The 15966-nt window shown below is 37.2% G+C and overlaps 1 protein-coding gene across 1 annotated transcript; it reads right to left on the bottom strand.

Annotated features, from left to right (window-relative positions):
• Positions 1 to 1234: 1234 nt before the first annotated feature.
• On the bottom strand, positions 1235 to 12958 carry trim35-1 (tripartite motif containing 35-1). The gene is given in 6 exon segments (NM_001018146.1): positions 1235 to 3382; positions 4194 to 4312; positions 4464 to 4486; positions 9826 to 10047; positions 10218 to 10313; positions 12471 to 12958. Coding segments are annotated over 6 exon segments (1524 nt in total). The 5' UTR covers positions 12864 to 12958; the 3' UTR covers positions 1235 to 2711.
• Positions 12959 to 15966: the final 3008 nt, after the last annotated feature.

The following is a 15966-nucleotide window of genomic DNA, read 5'->3' as shown; positions in this document are numbered from 1 at the left end:
GGCAAGTTATTGTATGACGATGGTTTGTTCTGTAGACAGTCAAAAACAAATAGCTTAAAGAGGCTAATAATATTGACCTTAAAATGGTGTTAAAAATTTAAAAACTGCTTTTATTCTAGCCAAAATAATACAAAGAAGACTTTCTACAGAAGAAAAAAATATTATCAGACATACTGTGAACATTTCCTGAATATGTTAAACATCATTTGGGAAATATTTAAGAAAGAAAAAACTATTCAAAGGGGGACGAATAATTCTGACTTCAACTGTAGATATACACACACATAAATACATATACATACATACATACAGTATACACACACACACACACACACACACTATAATATACCAGGTGTTAAGTTTGGAGAACAGCAGGCAGCGCTCATCACCAGGCTGACAGCATCCCTACAGTGCAGCATGGTGGTGTTGGCATCATGCTGTGGGGATGTGTTTCAGCAGCAGGAGCTGGAAGACTAGTCAGGATAGAGGGAAAGATGAATGCAGCGATGTACAGAGACATCCTGAATGAAGACCTGCACAAGAGTGCTCAAGACCTCAGACTGGGGCGACGCTTCATCTTCCAGCAGGACAATGACCTGAAGCACACCGCCAACATATCAATGGAGTGGCACAACAACAACTCTGTGAATGTCCTTGAGTGGCCCAGCCAGAGCCCAGACCTAAATCCTATTGAACATCTCCGGAGAGATCTGAAAATGGCTGGACACCGTCGCTTCCCATCCAACCTGATAGAGCTTGAGAGGTACTGCAAAGAGGAATGGGCAGAAACTCCTAAAGACAGAGCTTGTGGCATCATATTCAACAAGACGTGAGGCTGTAATCACTGCCAAAGGTGCATCAACACAGTATTAAGCAAACGCTGTGAATACTGATGTACATTTGATTTTATAAATTTGCCACAATTTCAAACCCTTTTTTCACATTGTCATTATGGGGGATTGTGTTTAAAATGTTGAGGAAATCAATGAATTTAATCTATTTTGGAATAAGGCTGTAACATAAAAAAAAAGAAAAAGAGAAGCGCTATAAATACTTTCCGGATGCACTGTATATATATATGTGTGTGTGTGTGTGTGTGTGTGTGTGTGTGTATATATATATATAAATAAAATCTAACAAATTAATAAATTCCAATAAAATACCCCTTGAGATTCTATTTTAGATTTCTCAGAAGAAATGCAAGCAAAATAAAAAAAAAAGTATCACAGATGCAGTTATAGATATTTATTTGTCCTTTTTAAGTGAACTAAGAACAAAAATTAACAGCTTGATTTTATTTTAGTGCTGTGAAAACAAAGTCCCTCCTCCAACACAATGTGAAAACTGAACAGAAGACAGGATTAGACTGAAACTGCCCTGTAATGTTTGACAGTACTGAGCTGCAGCTGGAAGGGCATCCACTGTGTAAAACATATGCCGGAATAGTTGGCGGTTCATCAGGGATAGGGATGCAATTATAAATTTTGGGTATACGATTATAGTCTAAGAAATAATCACAGTTTTATGGTTATCTCGATTATTTGCATTCATTGATTTCAAAACCCCGCTAGTTTAAAATTATTTTAAATTTGGATTTGTAGTTCAGGCCTAAATAAATATTTGTTGACGTTTTTAAAGTTCATTTGATTGACTATATAAATATCAGTGAATATTATTATTATTATTATTGATGCATTTATAGGGTAAAATTGCTACTTTTTACTGTCATTCAATTTGTTTTTGGTCATTATCAATGCATTACCACTTTAATTAAGCGCGTGCAGCACGGCAAAAATAGACCAACGCCAAAACTGTCACGGCACTGCAGCTTCAGTGACGCTCACGCTGACGTGCTGCTGTGTGAAGTATGAAAGCTCTAATCTGTTAACATGAAGGCCAAAAAAAACACTAGCTTCTCACGCTTGCGTAGTGAAACAGGCTTGAGTCTTTCAGCAATCTCTCTAAAAACACTCGATTGATCTCAGCTGGTGGATCAACACACGCACATGATCGCTCTCATCGGCGCCATTATTTGTAAGTGGGTTAAAGTGGGTGTACTTTCCACTGCTTATTCCTCAAACTTCAGCCGTATGCAGTTCTCCGGTCACAAAAGCCCCCTTGTCATCGCAATTAGGTGCACCTGAAAAGCGTGAACGCGTTGCGTGCACATCCCTCCATTGGAAATAACGAACTTCAACGAGCTTGCCTTAATTAATGGCCTCAGTCATAGTTAGTCCAGTGTGGTTATTAGTCTCGATGTACAAACTAGCTTGCAGTGGGCATAACTTTGCTTAGTTGCTGCAGTTTTGTTCCGTGCAAGAACACGGTGTTGAGAAGCCTTTACGATTAATTAACCGTGACAAAGTAAATCGCGGTTAATAGTGAAATCGGTTAACCGTCGCATCCCTATTCAGGGGTCGCCAAAGGGAAATGAATGAATGAAGGCCTTGTAATAGTGACACCACATATGCGATCACATACAGTCATCAACATCAAAAAGTTTTTCCTAAATTGTCCTAAGACAAGAAACGAGTGTTGTTCGAACATTGTAGGACAACTTTGATTAAAGGTTTTGATCCACTTCAAATGCTGACTACTGTGTATAAACCAGAGGAATGCTTTAGGATTATTTTTAGGTGCAAAGCACGTCTCTTTGTAAGTTACCTGAGCTACATTCACAGTATGTGTGACTATTACAATCATTTCTTTTTTTATTTGCCTTGCTGCTCATTCTTCCATGCGATAACTATTATTATAAGCATGACAAAACCAAAACAGACCCTAATCAAGAGTTCATGTCTCTCCATGAAGGACATTTTCTTTTCAACGGTCAGAATAATGTTAGCCGGAGTGATGCGCAGCGGGATGGACTGATCTTCTGGGATCACAAAGGGAAAGAGTTTATGCTGCAGCGGCACTCTAGAAAATCTTTCAATAACCGCATCACAGCTGGCATCAAAAAAGCTCACCCTCCTCCAGCGTTGTTTTTCCATTGTGTCATCACATACATAATCAAGCTTTACTCTCACTACCTCAGGATTTCTCTTAATGTTTATTTCACACCCCTCAGCGGTCATCAAGTGGTACATGTATCTCTCACGTTTGAGACCCCAGAAGCCATTTGCAGGGATCAACGGTTGCATAATAGGATTTCCCTTCAATTCAAGACACACTCCAAGGCTCCAGTGTCGACTTTTTCCCACCTCAATCTCCCATGTGTGATCTCCATCACTGTATCCCACGCTGCCCAGCACCACACGGCTCCTGTGCAGAGGAAGATCGCTGGTTTGGTTCTGTCGATGGGTTGAAGAGGTCACAGAGGTCAGATCGTCTGACACAGAGAGCTGTGGTGCAGAAGTGTTTGGGTTCAGGATCACCGGGTCTGAAGGAAAGAGCGAACAGTCAGATATGCAAGTGCATAACTAACCATATTGAAGTTGTTAGCTCATATCGCTAGTTCTGTGGTGAAAAATTCATCTGTGCAGGCCATTAAAAACAAAAACTGTTCGCTCTTTAACTGAAATCTGAAAATGCTCACCCTGTTTGTTTACAGTTAAATTCTCAGATTAGGTCTGTCTGAGGTATTGGGTGTGGCTAACACACTTAACCACGCCCCTCCAGCTGTCAGTTTTAACATTAAACAGAAATGCAGAGCAGGAGGAGTCTGTTAGGTTGTAATAATGCTCTCCAAACCCTTTTCCCCTTCTTTCTGAATGAAACACCTACTTTACTTTTTAAGACTCCGAGGACACCCTGAACCAACAAGCGAGGTAAGCATCAACTTAGAGCCCCATGAAGTCTGGGGGTCCCTAGTAAATATCTAGAAGCTTCTATAAATGATCTATCAGATATTCTATAGTGAGGGTCTTACAAAAACAATTCTAACGTGATTACTGCGTCAATGCAAATGTGTCCCCAAACTCCCAATCATGGAGCAGTTCAGCAGTCAAAAGAGGTGAAGATTTAGTTTTAACACAGTGACTTTAGATTTAGTTAGAACACAGTGCTAAACACTGAGCAGTCCTTAAAAACGAAATAGTTAATTTAATATTTTATAGTTCGTTTTAAGAAAACAAATCATTTAAAATGTAGAGATACACGCTGAACCAGGAGACCCTTCTACTGACATGAGTCCAATGAGAAACAGACTCTTGGTGTAGCAATAACACAGCAATAAACAGTCTAGAACTCACAGTAGGGGCAGATCTCCTTCATCTTCTCCCACACTTGATACTTCAAGTTGCCCAGATGTTTGGAAACATCGATAAGACTTTCTGAACTCAGTTCCTGTTCTGGGAGTGTGTACTCACTCCTAAACACACACACACACACACACACACACACACACACACACACACACACACACACACACACACACACACACAGATGAAAGACTTAAAGAATCAGCTTTTTTATGTAAACACTCATGCACAATCAAAAGGGGAAAACAGAAATCAAAATACCTGTTCATAATCCTCTGATAATTCTGAGAAAGAAAAAAGCACAAAAATACAAAGAAGTTATATTTATTAAAGATGAAAACCATCACCTCAATGCAAGCTCATCACCTCATGCCAAAACCATTCTCTCATTGTAATACTACATATACACCAGGCCCGGATTGGCTAATCGGGAGGACCGGGAGAATTCACGGTGGGCCGGTCCTTTTTTTTGGCCGTGAGGGTCAGTGTCTCTAGCTGCTTGCACTCTCAGCAGTCACACTTTTTTCATTTATTTCTTTTTTGACCATAGCCTCACTCTTTTTAATTATTATTTTGCAGCATTTCCCCTCTTTTTATTTATTTTCTCGCAGCCACATGAGCAGAATGCAGCCTGCAGGGTAATGATGACGTAACTATCATTCCACCCCAAACAGCGGCACCTTAGTGAATATAAGAATTCGAATAATTAATATTAATGAACATTACACCTGTTTAATGAAGATCAGATGATTCACTACATTAATAAATCTGACATAACTTGATTAGAAATCCAAAAATAGGAGAAAAAGTTTAAGCCATCAATAGAAAGTAATACTGTGGTTAAAGGAGTCTTGCAGTGCAATACCTTTTTTTTATTCTAAACGTAGCAGCGTAATAGCACCATTGTGGTCCAGTGGTCAGCATGTTGCATTTACCTCACCTAAATATATATATATATATATATATATATATATATATATATATATATATATATATATATATATATATATATATATATATATACACACACACACATATACACACACACACACACACACATACACACATATATATATATATATATATATATATATATATATATATATATATATATATATATATATAAATTTTTTATTTTATTTATTTATTTTTTATTTTTTTTTTTTTTTTTTTCATTTTTAGTGTTAATACATATAAAACTGTTTGGGTTACTTATATGGGTGTAAATATTTTATTTTTATTTTTTGTGTGACCACCTTTACAAAGGACTGAATATCTATAAAGAATTTAGCACAGAATATATATTTTTGATATTGCAGGAAAGGACACTGTTGTGCTTTAAAGAATAGTGTTTGAGATTTAGCTACCTTTTAATCTTCTCATATTTCTGAAAAAATTTGAAAGTTCTTAAGAAGCTGTTTCCTTGAAAAAGACATGATAGTGTCATTGCAACTGAATTGGAAACGTCGTGAACTGAAGGGGGCCGGTCAAATGCTTAAACTCCAGGGCGGAAAAGGAGTCTCACTCCGGCCCTGATATACACTCACCATAAGATTAAAAATATATAAGAATGTAAATGTAGTATTTGCATATTTGATATATCTCTCCACTACACTTCCTAATCTGCAATTGCCTCTCTGAATATCACACTAACTGTACCAAAAATAATAATAATAATAATAATAATAATTAATAATAAAAAAAAATACTAATACTACTAATACTTCCCTTCTTAGACTTTACAGACCTGAAACTTGCCTATAGCACTTATTCATTGTTGCTCTTAGTTGTGAAAATTGCTTCCTTGTCCTCATTTGTAAGTCGCTTTGGATAAAAGCGTCTGCTAAATGACTAAATGTAAATGTAATATCTAAATGAGCTGTGCATTAAAAATAGCACTGTTAAATTGGAGGCGGTCTGAGTTTATGAAATAATTTCTTACAGTCATTAAACACTTTTTTTACATTCACAAACTAGGTCCCACTTTACAATAAGGTTTATTTACTAACAAGATCTAATTATGAAACTTTTACAGCATTTATTAATTATAGCTCAGCATTTACTAATGCATTATTAACATCCAAATTCACGCTTGTTAACATTAATGCACCACGAGCTTGCATGAATATTGAACTGTATTTTCATTCGCTAATGTTAACTAACATGAACAAACACTGTAATAAATATATTGTTCATTTTTTGTTCATGTCAGTAAATGCACTAACTGATATTAACTAATACAACCTTATCAGGTATATGCAGAAGTATGCAAAAGGACTTTTAATTTGTCAGTAACCTGGGTCAAGCGCTTCTGGTGACAGTATGCTTTTACAAAACGGCACGTTTAAGGTCTGTTTTCTTTAAAAATCAATGATCTACACTGCCTGATTCACAGGCCCGGCGCCAGGAAGTCAAAACTGAGGGGGCACTTTAAATCCATAGGGGGGCACTAGACCTGGTGACTGATTTTGGTCTCTTGTTTCTTTCATTTAGGCTATTTATTCGCATTTATTATTACTTTGCATTACTGCCTAAGTTACTGACCTAAGGCAGTAATATAGGCTACGTTTTAATAGTAATAACAATACGCAGTTTCGCTATTACGAATTTTATTAACGATGGTAATGCATACCGCTTATTATTGCAGACTGATGGTGGCTTCAGTGCCAAACGAGTGCTTTAAATCATATGTTATTCTCCTTATTTCCGTTTTATTTCAAATAACAGCCCTATGAATGTTTAAAGTTTTAGGTAAAGACGTCAAATTATGCCCACACATGCAAGCTGACCCACGATCAGACAATTCATTTAACCGGTAAATAAATATAGTGAAATCAGCTTAACCGAGTCATCACGCTTCACAACCAACATCAGTGTTGGGGAAAAGCTAAATGTGACAATCTAATGTCATTCAAAACAATTACTTAGTTACATTTTAAGGCATTAGTGTAGCCAGAAAAATACCTAAAAAAGATACAAAAATTCACAGTTATTACCGTGAAAATTGGTTAAATTTTTATATGCTGTATAACTTTTTTTTTCATCATTTTAAATGTAAAAACAAAGATTTGTCTAAGGCTATTATAAATGTGCTTTTTTCGTGATATAGTAAACCATCATAAACCATATGTACCATAGTTTCTAGGCCTACCCGTCATTTTATTTATTAATTATTTTATTTATTAGGCCTTTTTTAATAGCTTGTTTTCAGGTTATTTTCATTTTAGGGCCATGAGCTAATTCAAAACAAACTCGATGTGTTGTATTTTAGCTCTCAAAAAAGATCTACAATATATTTTATGTTGTTTAATTTTGCATGAGCAAATAGCAGTATAGCCTAAGTTACATACTTTTAAAAGATTATCATTCTGCCTACCTGCAGCGCACGAGATTTCTCGGTTGATCCGCGGTAAATCCACTTAAGCACTATACCTATTCCATTTATAACACTGCAAACTTGACTTCGCAGGCCGATCATCTTTAAACGCAAAATGCATTTATTATGTGTTATACCTTGACTGCAGTTGCATAATGGGATGTTTCTCTACGCAACTGTAAAAGTGCACTTTTCAGCAAAATGAAAGCAAACATTCAAAGGGTTCTGCGTTTTGTCAATTTTAGCTTAATTGTAATAATATTAATAATAATATTAATAAATAAATTAAAATATTATTTATAGTGTAGCCTACTGTGGGACTGTGCAGTAAACTATTTATTTTTATAAAACATTTTTATTAGGCTACATCTTCCCGAATAACTAATAAATGACTGGCAGTTGCGTCTCTGCTAAAATTAATTTAACAGCAAATTTCTTATGTGTTTTTTCCTTTTAGAGCTCAAGAGAGTTGTGTTTAAATAATTAGTTAACCAAAACATGTAATGAATTAAGCTGCTCCTATCATGTCACCCATTTTCTCCCTTGTGAGTTGAGTGCGCCTCCATCGCCGTGTGCGCGTTTTAAAGGCTATTTACGGGCGCACCAGACCTGACGCGGGGACCGGATCTCTGGACTATAGGACTATCTTTAACCTCACCATTTTCATAATTTAATTGCTATGTCATATATTTTAAAATATTTAAATGTGTGTTCTGAAGGTTGGAAGGACGGGAGTGTTAATAATTAATGACAGAAAGAATTTTCAGTTTGAGTGAACAATCCTTTATAAAAACTGGGGGGGCACAAACTCTGTCTGAGGGGGCAATGCCACCCTTTGCCCCCCCGTAGCGCCGGGCCTGCTGATTCATATACAATATAAAGTGGGTCTCAGATTGTACAAGAATCACTGCAATAAATTACCTGTCCCTGCACCATGCCTTTAAAATATGAACATTTATTTTACCTCAGTATATTCAAATGGAGCTTCTGTGCTCGCCTGCTGATCCTGACAGTGCTCGTGTGTAAACGGCTTTTCATCTTGGTTTCCATTTGATCAACTACATGAATGCTGACGTCTATTTAACTTAATTACATTTGTCACGGGTAAACAAAGATACTGAGAAGGTACCGTCATAACACGTGACCTACCATAACAAATACACACGGACGACCTAAACAAAACAAACGCACGTGACAAAACAGACACTCTGAAGGGCGTACAAACCTGCAACCGTGACAACATCACAACATGGATGCATTTTAGCTCAAGGGCCGCATGGAGTGAAATCTGTTCTCAAGTGGGCCGGACCCCAAAAGACCCCAAAAATTAAATATCAGAAAAACTAGATATTATTGCAAAAAATAATAATAATTACTAGAATAAAAAGTGTATATTATTTAAATAAGGCAGATTAGTTGATTAACCATTTCTGATGGTGTACAAATATTTTGCAGCCATTATAGATGTCATTTTGTTCTCTCCGAGTATCAAGTTTATCCGAGTCGTTTTTTTAAATGATTAATCATTAAATGTTTCTCTCGCGGCTGTGCGCGCGCAGTCAGATGTGAAATGGTAATGCAAAAACGCATACACATAACGGCAACTTTAGAATGCGAAAGTAAAACCTAAATCCCTGTCATTTTAGGAGATTCAGATTCGTCTGTATGAGTGACAGATCGCGCACACACTAAACCAGCAGTAGGAAACGTGTCGAGCGAGAGAAAATTTTCCACTGGTTAATCGATCGCGAATGTTTAGTTTTCTTGGACGGATACAAAAAAAAGGTATGAGGTCTTTCTCTCCGATTCAGGCTTCTGAGTGGGATGAAATTAAGTTTGCGCCATCCAGTGGACACAATTGGAACAGGAGTGTATTTTCTTAAAAAATTTCAGCGCACAGAATTATCTCGCGGGCCGCATTAAATTAGTTTGCGGGCCAGATCCGTCCCGCGGGCCGTATGTTTGACACCCCTGCTGTAAAAGGAAACTTATAAAATGGAAAGAAGTCACATTAATCGTTCACCGGAAGTGTTTCGGTATGGATAGAAACTCTAGCTCTGCATAAACCTTATTGTAAACTGCTCCAATAGTAATTAAATAAACCAAACTTAAAGTGGAAAAATACCTTTGCACAAATCATAAACATTAAGCGTTATTTAATAATTACGAGACTTTAAAATTTAGTCCGACTTATTATTACTGCTATTAAAAGCTGATCAAAATGAGTTTGATTGTGCGAGAACCAACCTGCAGAAAGCTGATGTCGTCGTCTTCAATTCCTGCTTTCAGCTCTTTGATTCTGTCACAAACGGTCAGTATTTCTCCTTGTATTGATCGGTCAATCGCTCCTCTTTTTTCGTCCTCTTCTTCATTCAGAGACATTATTCTGCTCTCCTCTTCCTTTCTGAGGAACTGATGGAGCTTCTCAAACTCCACCTTTATTTTCCTCTCCGTCTCCTGAACCTGAGACTGAGCATTAAGAGAAAAACTTAATAATGGACATGCAAAAAATATCTCAAAGTCAATGGTTACAGGTTTTTTAGCTTCAAAATATCTTCCTTTCTCTCTTCAGAAAAGCCGAACATCAGAGAACTGATAGATCCTTATCTAAATCTTTATTTTTAAGACTTCATTCTCACCTGAATGTACCTAGAGATTTTGGGATCCCGCGCTGTACCGTTCTGTAATGACAACAAAGTCTTTTCGGCGGATCGAAGAGCTGCTTTCTGCTTCCCCTATGAACATAACACACAGTCACAACTTCATTTGAAACCCACTATCCTTTGTATGTTGAACAAACTACCATTTTTATATGCATTTCTTTAATTTCATTTGTGTGCTGTTGGGTTGTTTTCATCCACTCTGGGGTGATTTTGAGTCTTAATTTGACCACAACCTTCTCTGTGTTTCAGCAAATGGAACGATAATTGGTATCAGTAACACATCATATTTGGACACATATTTTGGGAAAATGCTATAACTTAAACTCAACAATACACTCTAGGCAAATCGACTCCCCTTTGGTTATGTTGGGGGCTGTTTTTGCCCCATTGACTTTCACTACAAATCACATTTTTGGAAAAGCCATGACAGCATATAATCATGCATTCTTGATTGTTGCTGGTATTTCCTCTTGGAAAGAGATAAAATTCGTCATTTTTACTGATGATTATCAGTTGCAGTGCAAACAAAGCACAGTTTTTGCATTTTGTATTGAGTATACTGTGTGAGAGAAAGACATTTCAGCACGTTGATATGTTTGAGAACATCAAAATGTACCCCTCTGTATGAATGCACAGATCAATAATGAAAGCATTTCATTACTTTAGAAACTGTTTGTGCTCGTTTAAGAGAAAATTAGCTGTTTAAAATAAAACATGCAGGACGGAGATGTTTCATATTATTCAGTGTATTTGTCTGTTTAAACATACACCCGCTCCTCTGTAAATGGCGTGTACAAAAGCTGATTTGGGATCAGTTTATTGTAAGGAGCGCGTCTGTCAGTCAGCGCTTATACATGCATTCACTAGTTCAGAGGTTGCACAGTGAAAGGCGACGATTGGCGCACAGTATTAATGTAAAGAAAGTGGGATAGAATGGTAAAATACGGGAGAATTGGCAAAAACAGGAGGGTTTACGTGAGTGAAGTGAACAGGAAGTGTTTGTGGAGAAACAGTTTTGCGAGAGAACGCAAAACTTTGCGAGGGAACGCAAAAACTTAAAAATATATGTTTTCCTCCCCCCCATTTTTTTCTTTCACCCATTTTTTTTTTTTTCACCCAGCCAATTTTTTTTCTTCTCCACTACGTCCCTTCCGGGGTTCTGTAAATGTTCACAGTAGCTGCGTCCCAAATGGCACACTATACACTATGCACTCATGCACTATGTACTTATGCACTTACACACTCAACAGGAAAGTATATGTAGTGTCGTCCCAAATGGCACACTAATTTTTTTTACTAAGCGGAAATTCAAACCGTTTCCCTGATGACGTTTGACAGTTGCCAAATCAGTGAAATAAACGACCGAATGATCAAATAATACCTGCCGTGAGTATTGCCGCATTCACCATCGGGAGGCGCTATAATCACTCTCGTAGGAGAATTTTGCTTTCACCATCCAAAATAAATAAAGTTATCCAACATGTGCGTCCGATAGCTCCGCCCCTTCCGCTACGTAAGCAAACCTGCGGTCGTTGAGTGCGTGAAGTGTCCATCATTACACACTTCATTTTAGCGGCTGAATGAGTGCATCATCCGGGTAATTAAAGTGCACTTATTATTATTAGAGTTTTCAGTGTGAGCACACTACTTACTCACACTATACTTACTCACACTATTTATACTACAAAATGGCGTAGAATAGTGCATAAGTATGCGATTTGGGACGCAGCTAGTATGTCTGATAATATTTTTCTTCTGGAGAAAGTCTTATTTGTTTTATTTCGGCTAGAATAAAATAAGTTTGATTTTTTTTTTAAAAACACATTTTAAGGTCAACATTATTAGTCCCGTTAAGTTATATATATTTTCTGATAGTCTACAGAACAAACCATCGTTTTACAATAACTTACCTAATTATCCTAACCTGCCTAGTTAACCTAATTACTCTAGTGAAGCCTTTAAATGTCACTTTAAGCTGTATAGAAGTGTCTTGAAGAGTATCTAGTCTAATGTTATTTACTGTCATCATGACAAAGATAAAATAAATCAGTTTTTAGAGATGACTTATTAACACTATTATGTTTAGAAATGTGTTAAAGAAATCTGCTCTCTGTTAAACAGAAACTGGGGGGGCGAATAATTAATGAAAGTCAATGAGCCAAAAACAGCCAGGAACAAAACGAAAGTGTAAACACCACACAAGGGTTAATTATGACTAATCAGCCTCACCCTGCGTTGTCGTACAGCCTGTTGTAAGGGCATTGTCTTATGCCATCCGTGTCCACATTTCCTACACCTCGCACATAAAAGCTGCTCATCGTTTTGACAGAAGAGCTCGATCTTCTCTCCGTGTACCGGACACTGCTGTTCATCCTCATCTTTGCGGTCTGTCCTGGTGTTTTGCTCCCGCAGCAGGTAAGACTCGCAGGTGTTTCTCAGGCTAACATTGGCCACCGGGCGCTGCCGTGAAACCTGCCGACAGATCGGGCAGTTTCTGGTTCCGCTGGAGGACCAGTGATCATAGATGCACTGACGGCAGAAACTGTGCCCACAGCCCAACAACACCGGATCACGGAAGACATCAGTGCAAACCGCACACGACAGGTCATCCTCAAGCGACATTTACACGGAGAATAACGAAAGTGCGCTGAAAACTAATCGAGACTAAACACTGGCGAAGACAGAAACATGCAAACTGCTTACTGATTTCAGCATACACTTCGTATGAGGAAATGACGTGCCAAAATTCAATTGGAAGAAAGTTTGGGACTGACTCAATGGCAGGCTTGTACAGCAGAGGGCGCTGTGCAATGTTGATATGATAGTGATTTATTTTTATTAATAAACAGTTCATCATCTCAGAGAGCTAACAACATAGTATAAAACCAAGTTTTCCTAAGACCATCTGCAAATTAAACAGCAGATCAGTTGTTACTGGTTTTCTTATAGTCATAAACAATCAGGAGCCTTACCATTTAAGGTCTTAGTAAACAAAGCTGCTTAATTGTAAATACTTGTGTATATTTCTCATTTATACAATTTAAAAAAGTCAGCAATGCACATAAACCATCTGTATGCATATCATATTCTTTATTGAATAGGATATGCATCTTTGTTTACTGTATTTAACCCTCTCAAGGCAGGCGTTGCTGATTTGCAACAGTTAAAAGCATAGACTTTGCCTGTTTCTAAAATTAATTTGTGCCTGAAAGGGTTAAATGTAATTCTGTTCTTGTGTTATGATGTAATCTATACTGTGATCCTGAAAGAAAAACTCCTTGTGTTTGCACACACTTGACAAATAAAGCTGTATCTGATTCAGAGTACAACAACAGTCAGCATCAAACAGGGGCGGACTGACAATTCTGGCAAATGCCAGAAGGGCTGGACCATTTTTTTTTTTAATGTGGGCCGGTCAGCTATTTTTATTTATTTTTCATATATTGTTTTCACATGTAGGCAGCTTTTATTTCTTGCAAGATGTGAATTTTATGATGATAATGATACTAGTAAGAATAATAATAAATGTTAAGCATTGGCCCAATCGGCAACGACCGGCTGGTTTCGAGATGGGCCGACCCAATCTGAGGTTACGCGGACGTAATCAAAATCTGGCAAGAATGTCAAACAAACAGTAAGTGCAACACAACCTGATTGTCAGAAATGGACCATATAAAGGGAAAAGCAGTCAAGTCAGACACTGGGGGCAGCGCAGTGGCATAGTGGGTAGCACTGTCACCTCACAGCAAGAAGGTCGCTGGTTCGAGACTCGGCTGGGTCAATTGATTGAACGTGGGTTTCTTTCTGGTTTACTTCACAAGTCCAAACACATGCTATAGATGAATTGGGTAACCCAGTAATGTGTTGCAGCTTTGAGGGCATCCGCTGTGTAAAATACATGCTGGATAAGTTGGCGGTTCACAGGGACTAAGCTGAAAAGAAAATGAATGAAATGATTGAATATATAAATGGGTTGTTTTTGATGCCGTCACCTACATTGAATATTTAAATATCTCTTAATTTTGGTACTGCGTATACAATTTTACCATCTGTACACCAATATAAGAAGTGAATGTGTGCGTCCATGGGTGGACCTGTGTCGGTGTGGTAATGTGGGCTGGTGTGGCTACAGTGGCTGATTTTTAGACCCAGTCCACCCCTGGCATCAAACCTTAAAGGGATCTGTATTACAAGGCAATAAAACAATTAATAAAATGTTAATTAAAACACGAGACCCTTATACATGTCCGGTAATATTTTCTGGGTTTGACCATTAAATAATCTCAGTCTGGAGTAAACAAGTTTAAATTGGTTTAAGAAATGTTCAGTTGCAACAGTGTCTGTCCAGATACAAAAATGTATATGATGTTTAACAAGTAGGACAACAATATTCACAATGTCTGATATAGAGTTATCTAAACCATCCACATAGCATACACAGTAGTTGATGTTAACATCATAGTGATGATGTGCACGGTAACTTGAAGTAATGATGTTAAAGCAAGAACACAATGTGAATATTGTCTCTTCTATAATTTATGGTTGACCATATTGTTTGCACATGACTGTGACCAACGTTTACCATTGTATATTGTAATTTATATTATCCCTAACACTATTTTTGGTCTTCTCTCTCGTTTTGCTTTGTTCTGTTCTCTGTTTTTTGTTGTTGCTAGGGTTTATACATTTTCTGTATATCTTTGTATTTCTTGTTGAACATTCTAAAAACAAAACAAAACTGAGCAATGTTGCTGGGTAATTTTGTTTGGACATACATTGTTGGGTAAAGTAAAGTCAAACTTTATAGGTTATCATTAATGTATTTACTAGCATTACTTGTACAGCATTTATTAACCACAGTTTAGCATTTACTAATGCATTATTAACATCCAAATCATGCTTGTAACATTAGTTACTGTGAGTTAACATGAACTAACAAATCAATAACTGCTTTTTCATTAACTATATAATTATATGAATACTGTAATAAATGTACTGTTAATTCTTTGTTCATGTCAACTAACATAATACAACCTTATTGTAAAGTGTACTCTAAAGCCTATACCTATTTTAACCAATTTAGTAATTTTTTAAGTGTCTTAATACCGTCAAATGTTTATTATTTTCCCCAACATTCCATATAAATAAAATAGTTTTAATTCTCACAACAAAAATAATGGTTTAGGGGACATTTTATGATTTTATTTTTTTAGACATGAAAGTTGTGACCAGCAGATGTCCTCGGTTAACTCTGTAAACTCCGAATTAAAGTGTATCTCACTTTTTAAGGAAGAATTCCTTTACCTGTTGGTCGTTTTTGTCCTTTAACTATGTTCAACGCCTACAACCGATATACTGGTGCGAATCACGTTAGCTCATTACATTGACATTTAGCATTACACATCTACATTTGTTCACTTGCATGCGTGTGTGTCTGTGTGTGTATGTGTGTGAGAGAGAGAGAGCCACGCCCACAAACTTTCTGGCAGATTCCAAACGAGCGCAGTTTCTCTTAAAGGGGCCGCCGCGAAATTAAAGGCGCACACACCAGATTAGCGGTTTGTCACTCATAACTCTACATTCGCTGCAGTTCAATTACCGCATATTATAACATCTCTGTCATTTACTAGTCGATCGAGTGCAGTAAATCTTTCCGACTTCTTCCCTAAGCCAGCTTTTCTCTATTTAGAAACGGCCCTCCCCTTTAATTCTGCACCGGGGACCA

Source organism: Danio rerio, chromosome 1, assembly GCF_052040795.2.
Source record: "Danio rerio strain M-AB ecotype USA chromosome 1, GRCz13ab, whole genome shotgun sequence".
In the NCBI taxonomy this organism is placed as follows: Eukaryota; Metazoa; Chordata; class Actinopteri; order Cypriniformes; family Danionidae; genus Danio; species Danio rerio.
The sequence above is the reverse complement of the archived record's forward strand: the minus strand, read 5'-3'. Positions and strand labels throughout refer to the sequence as shown.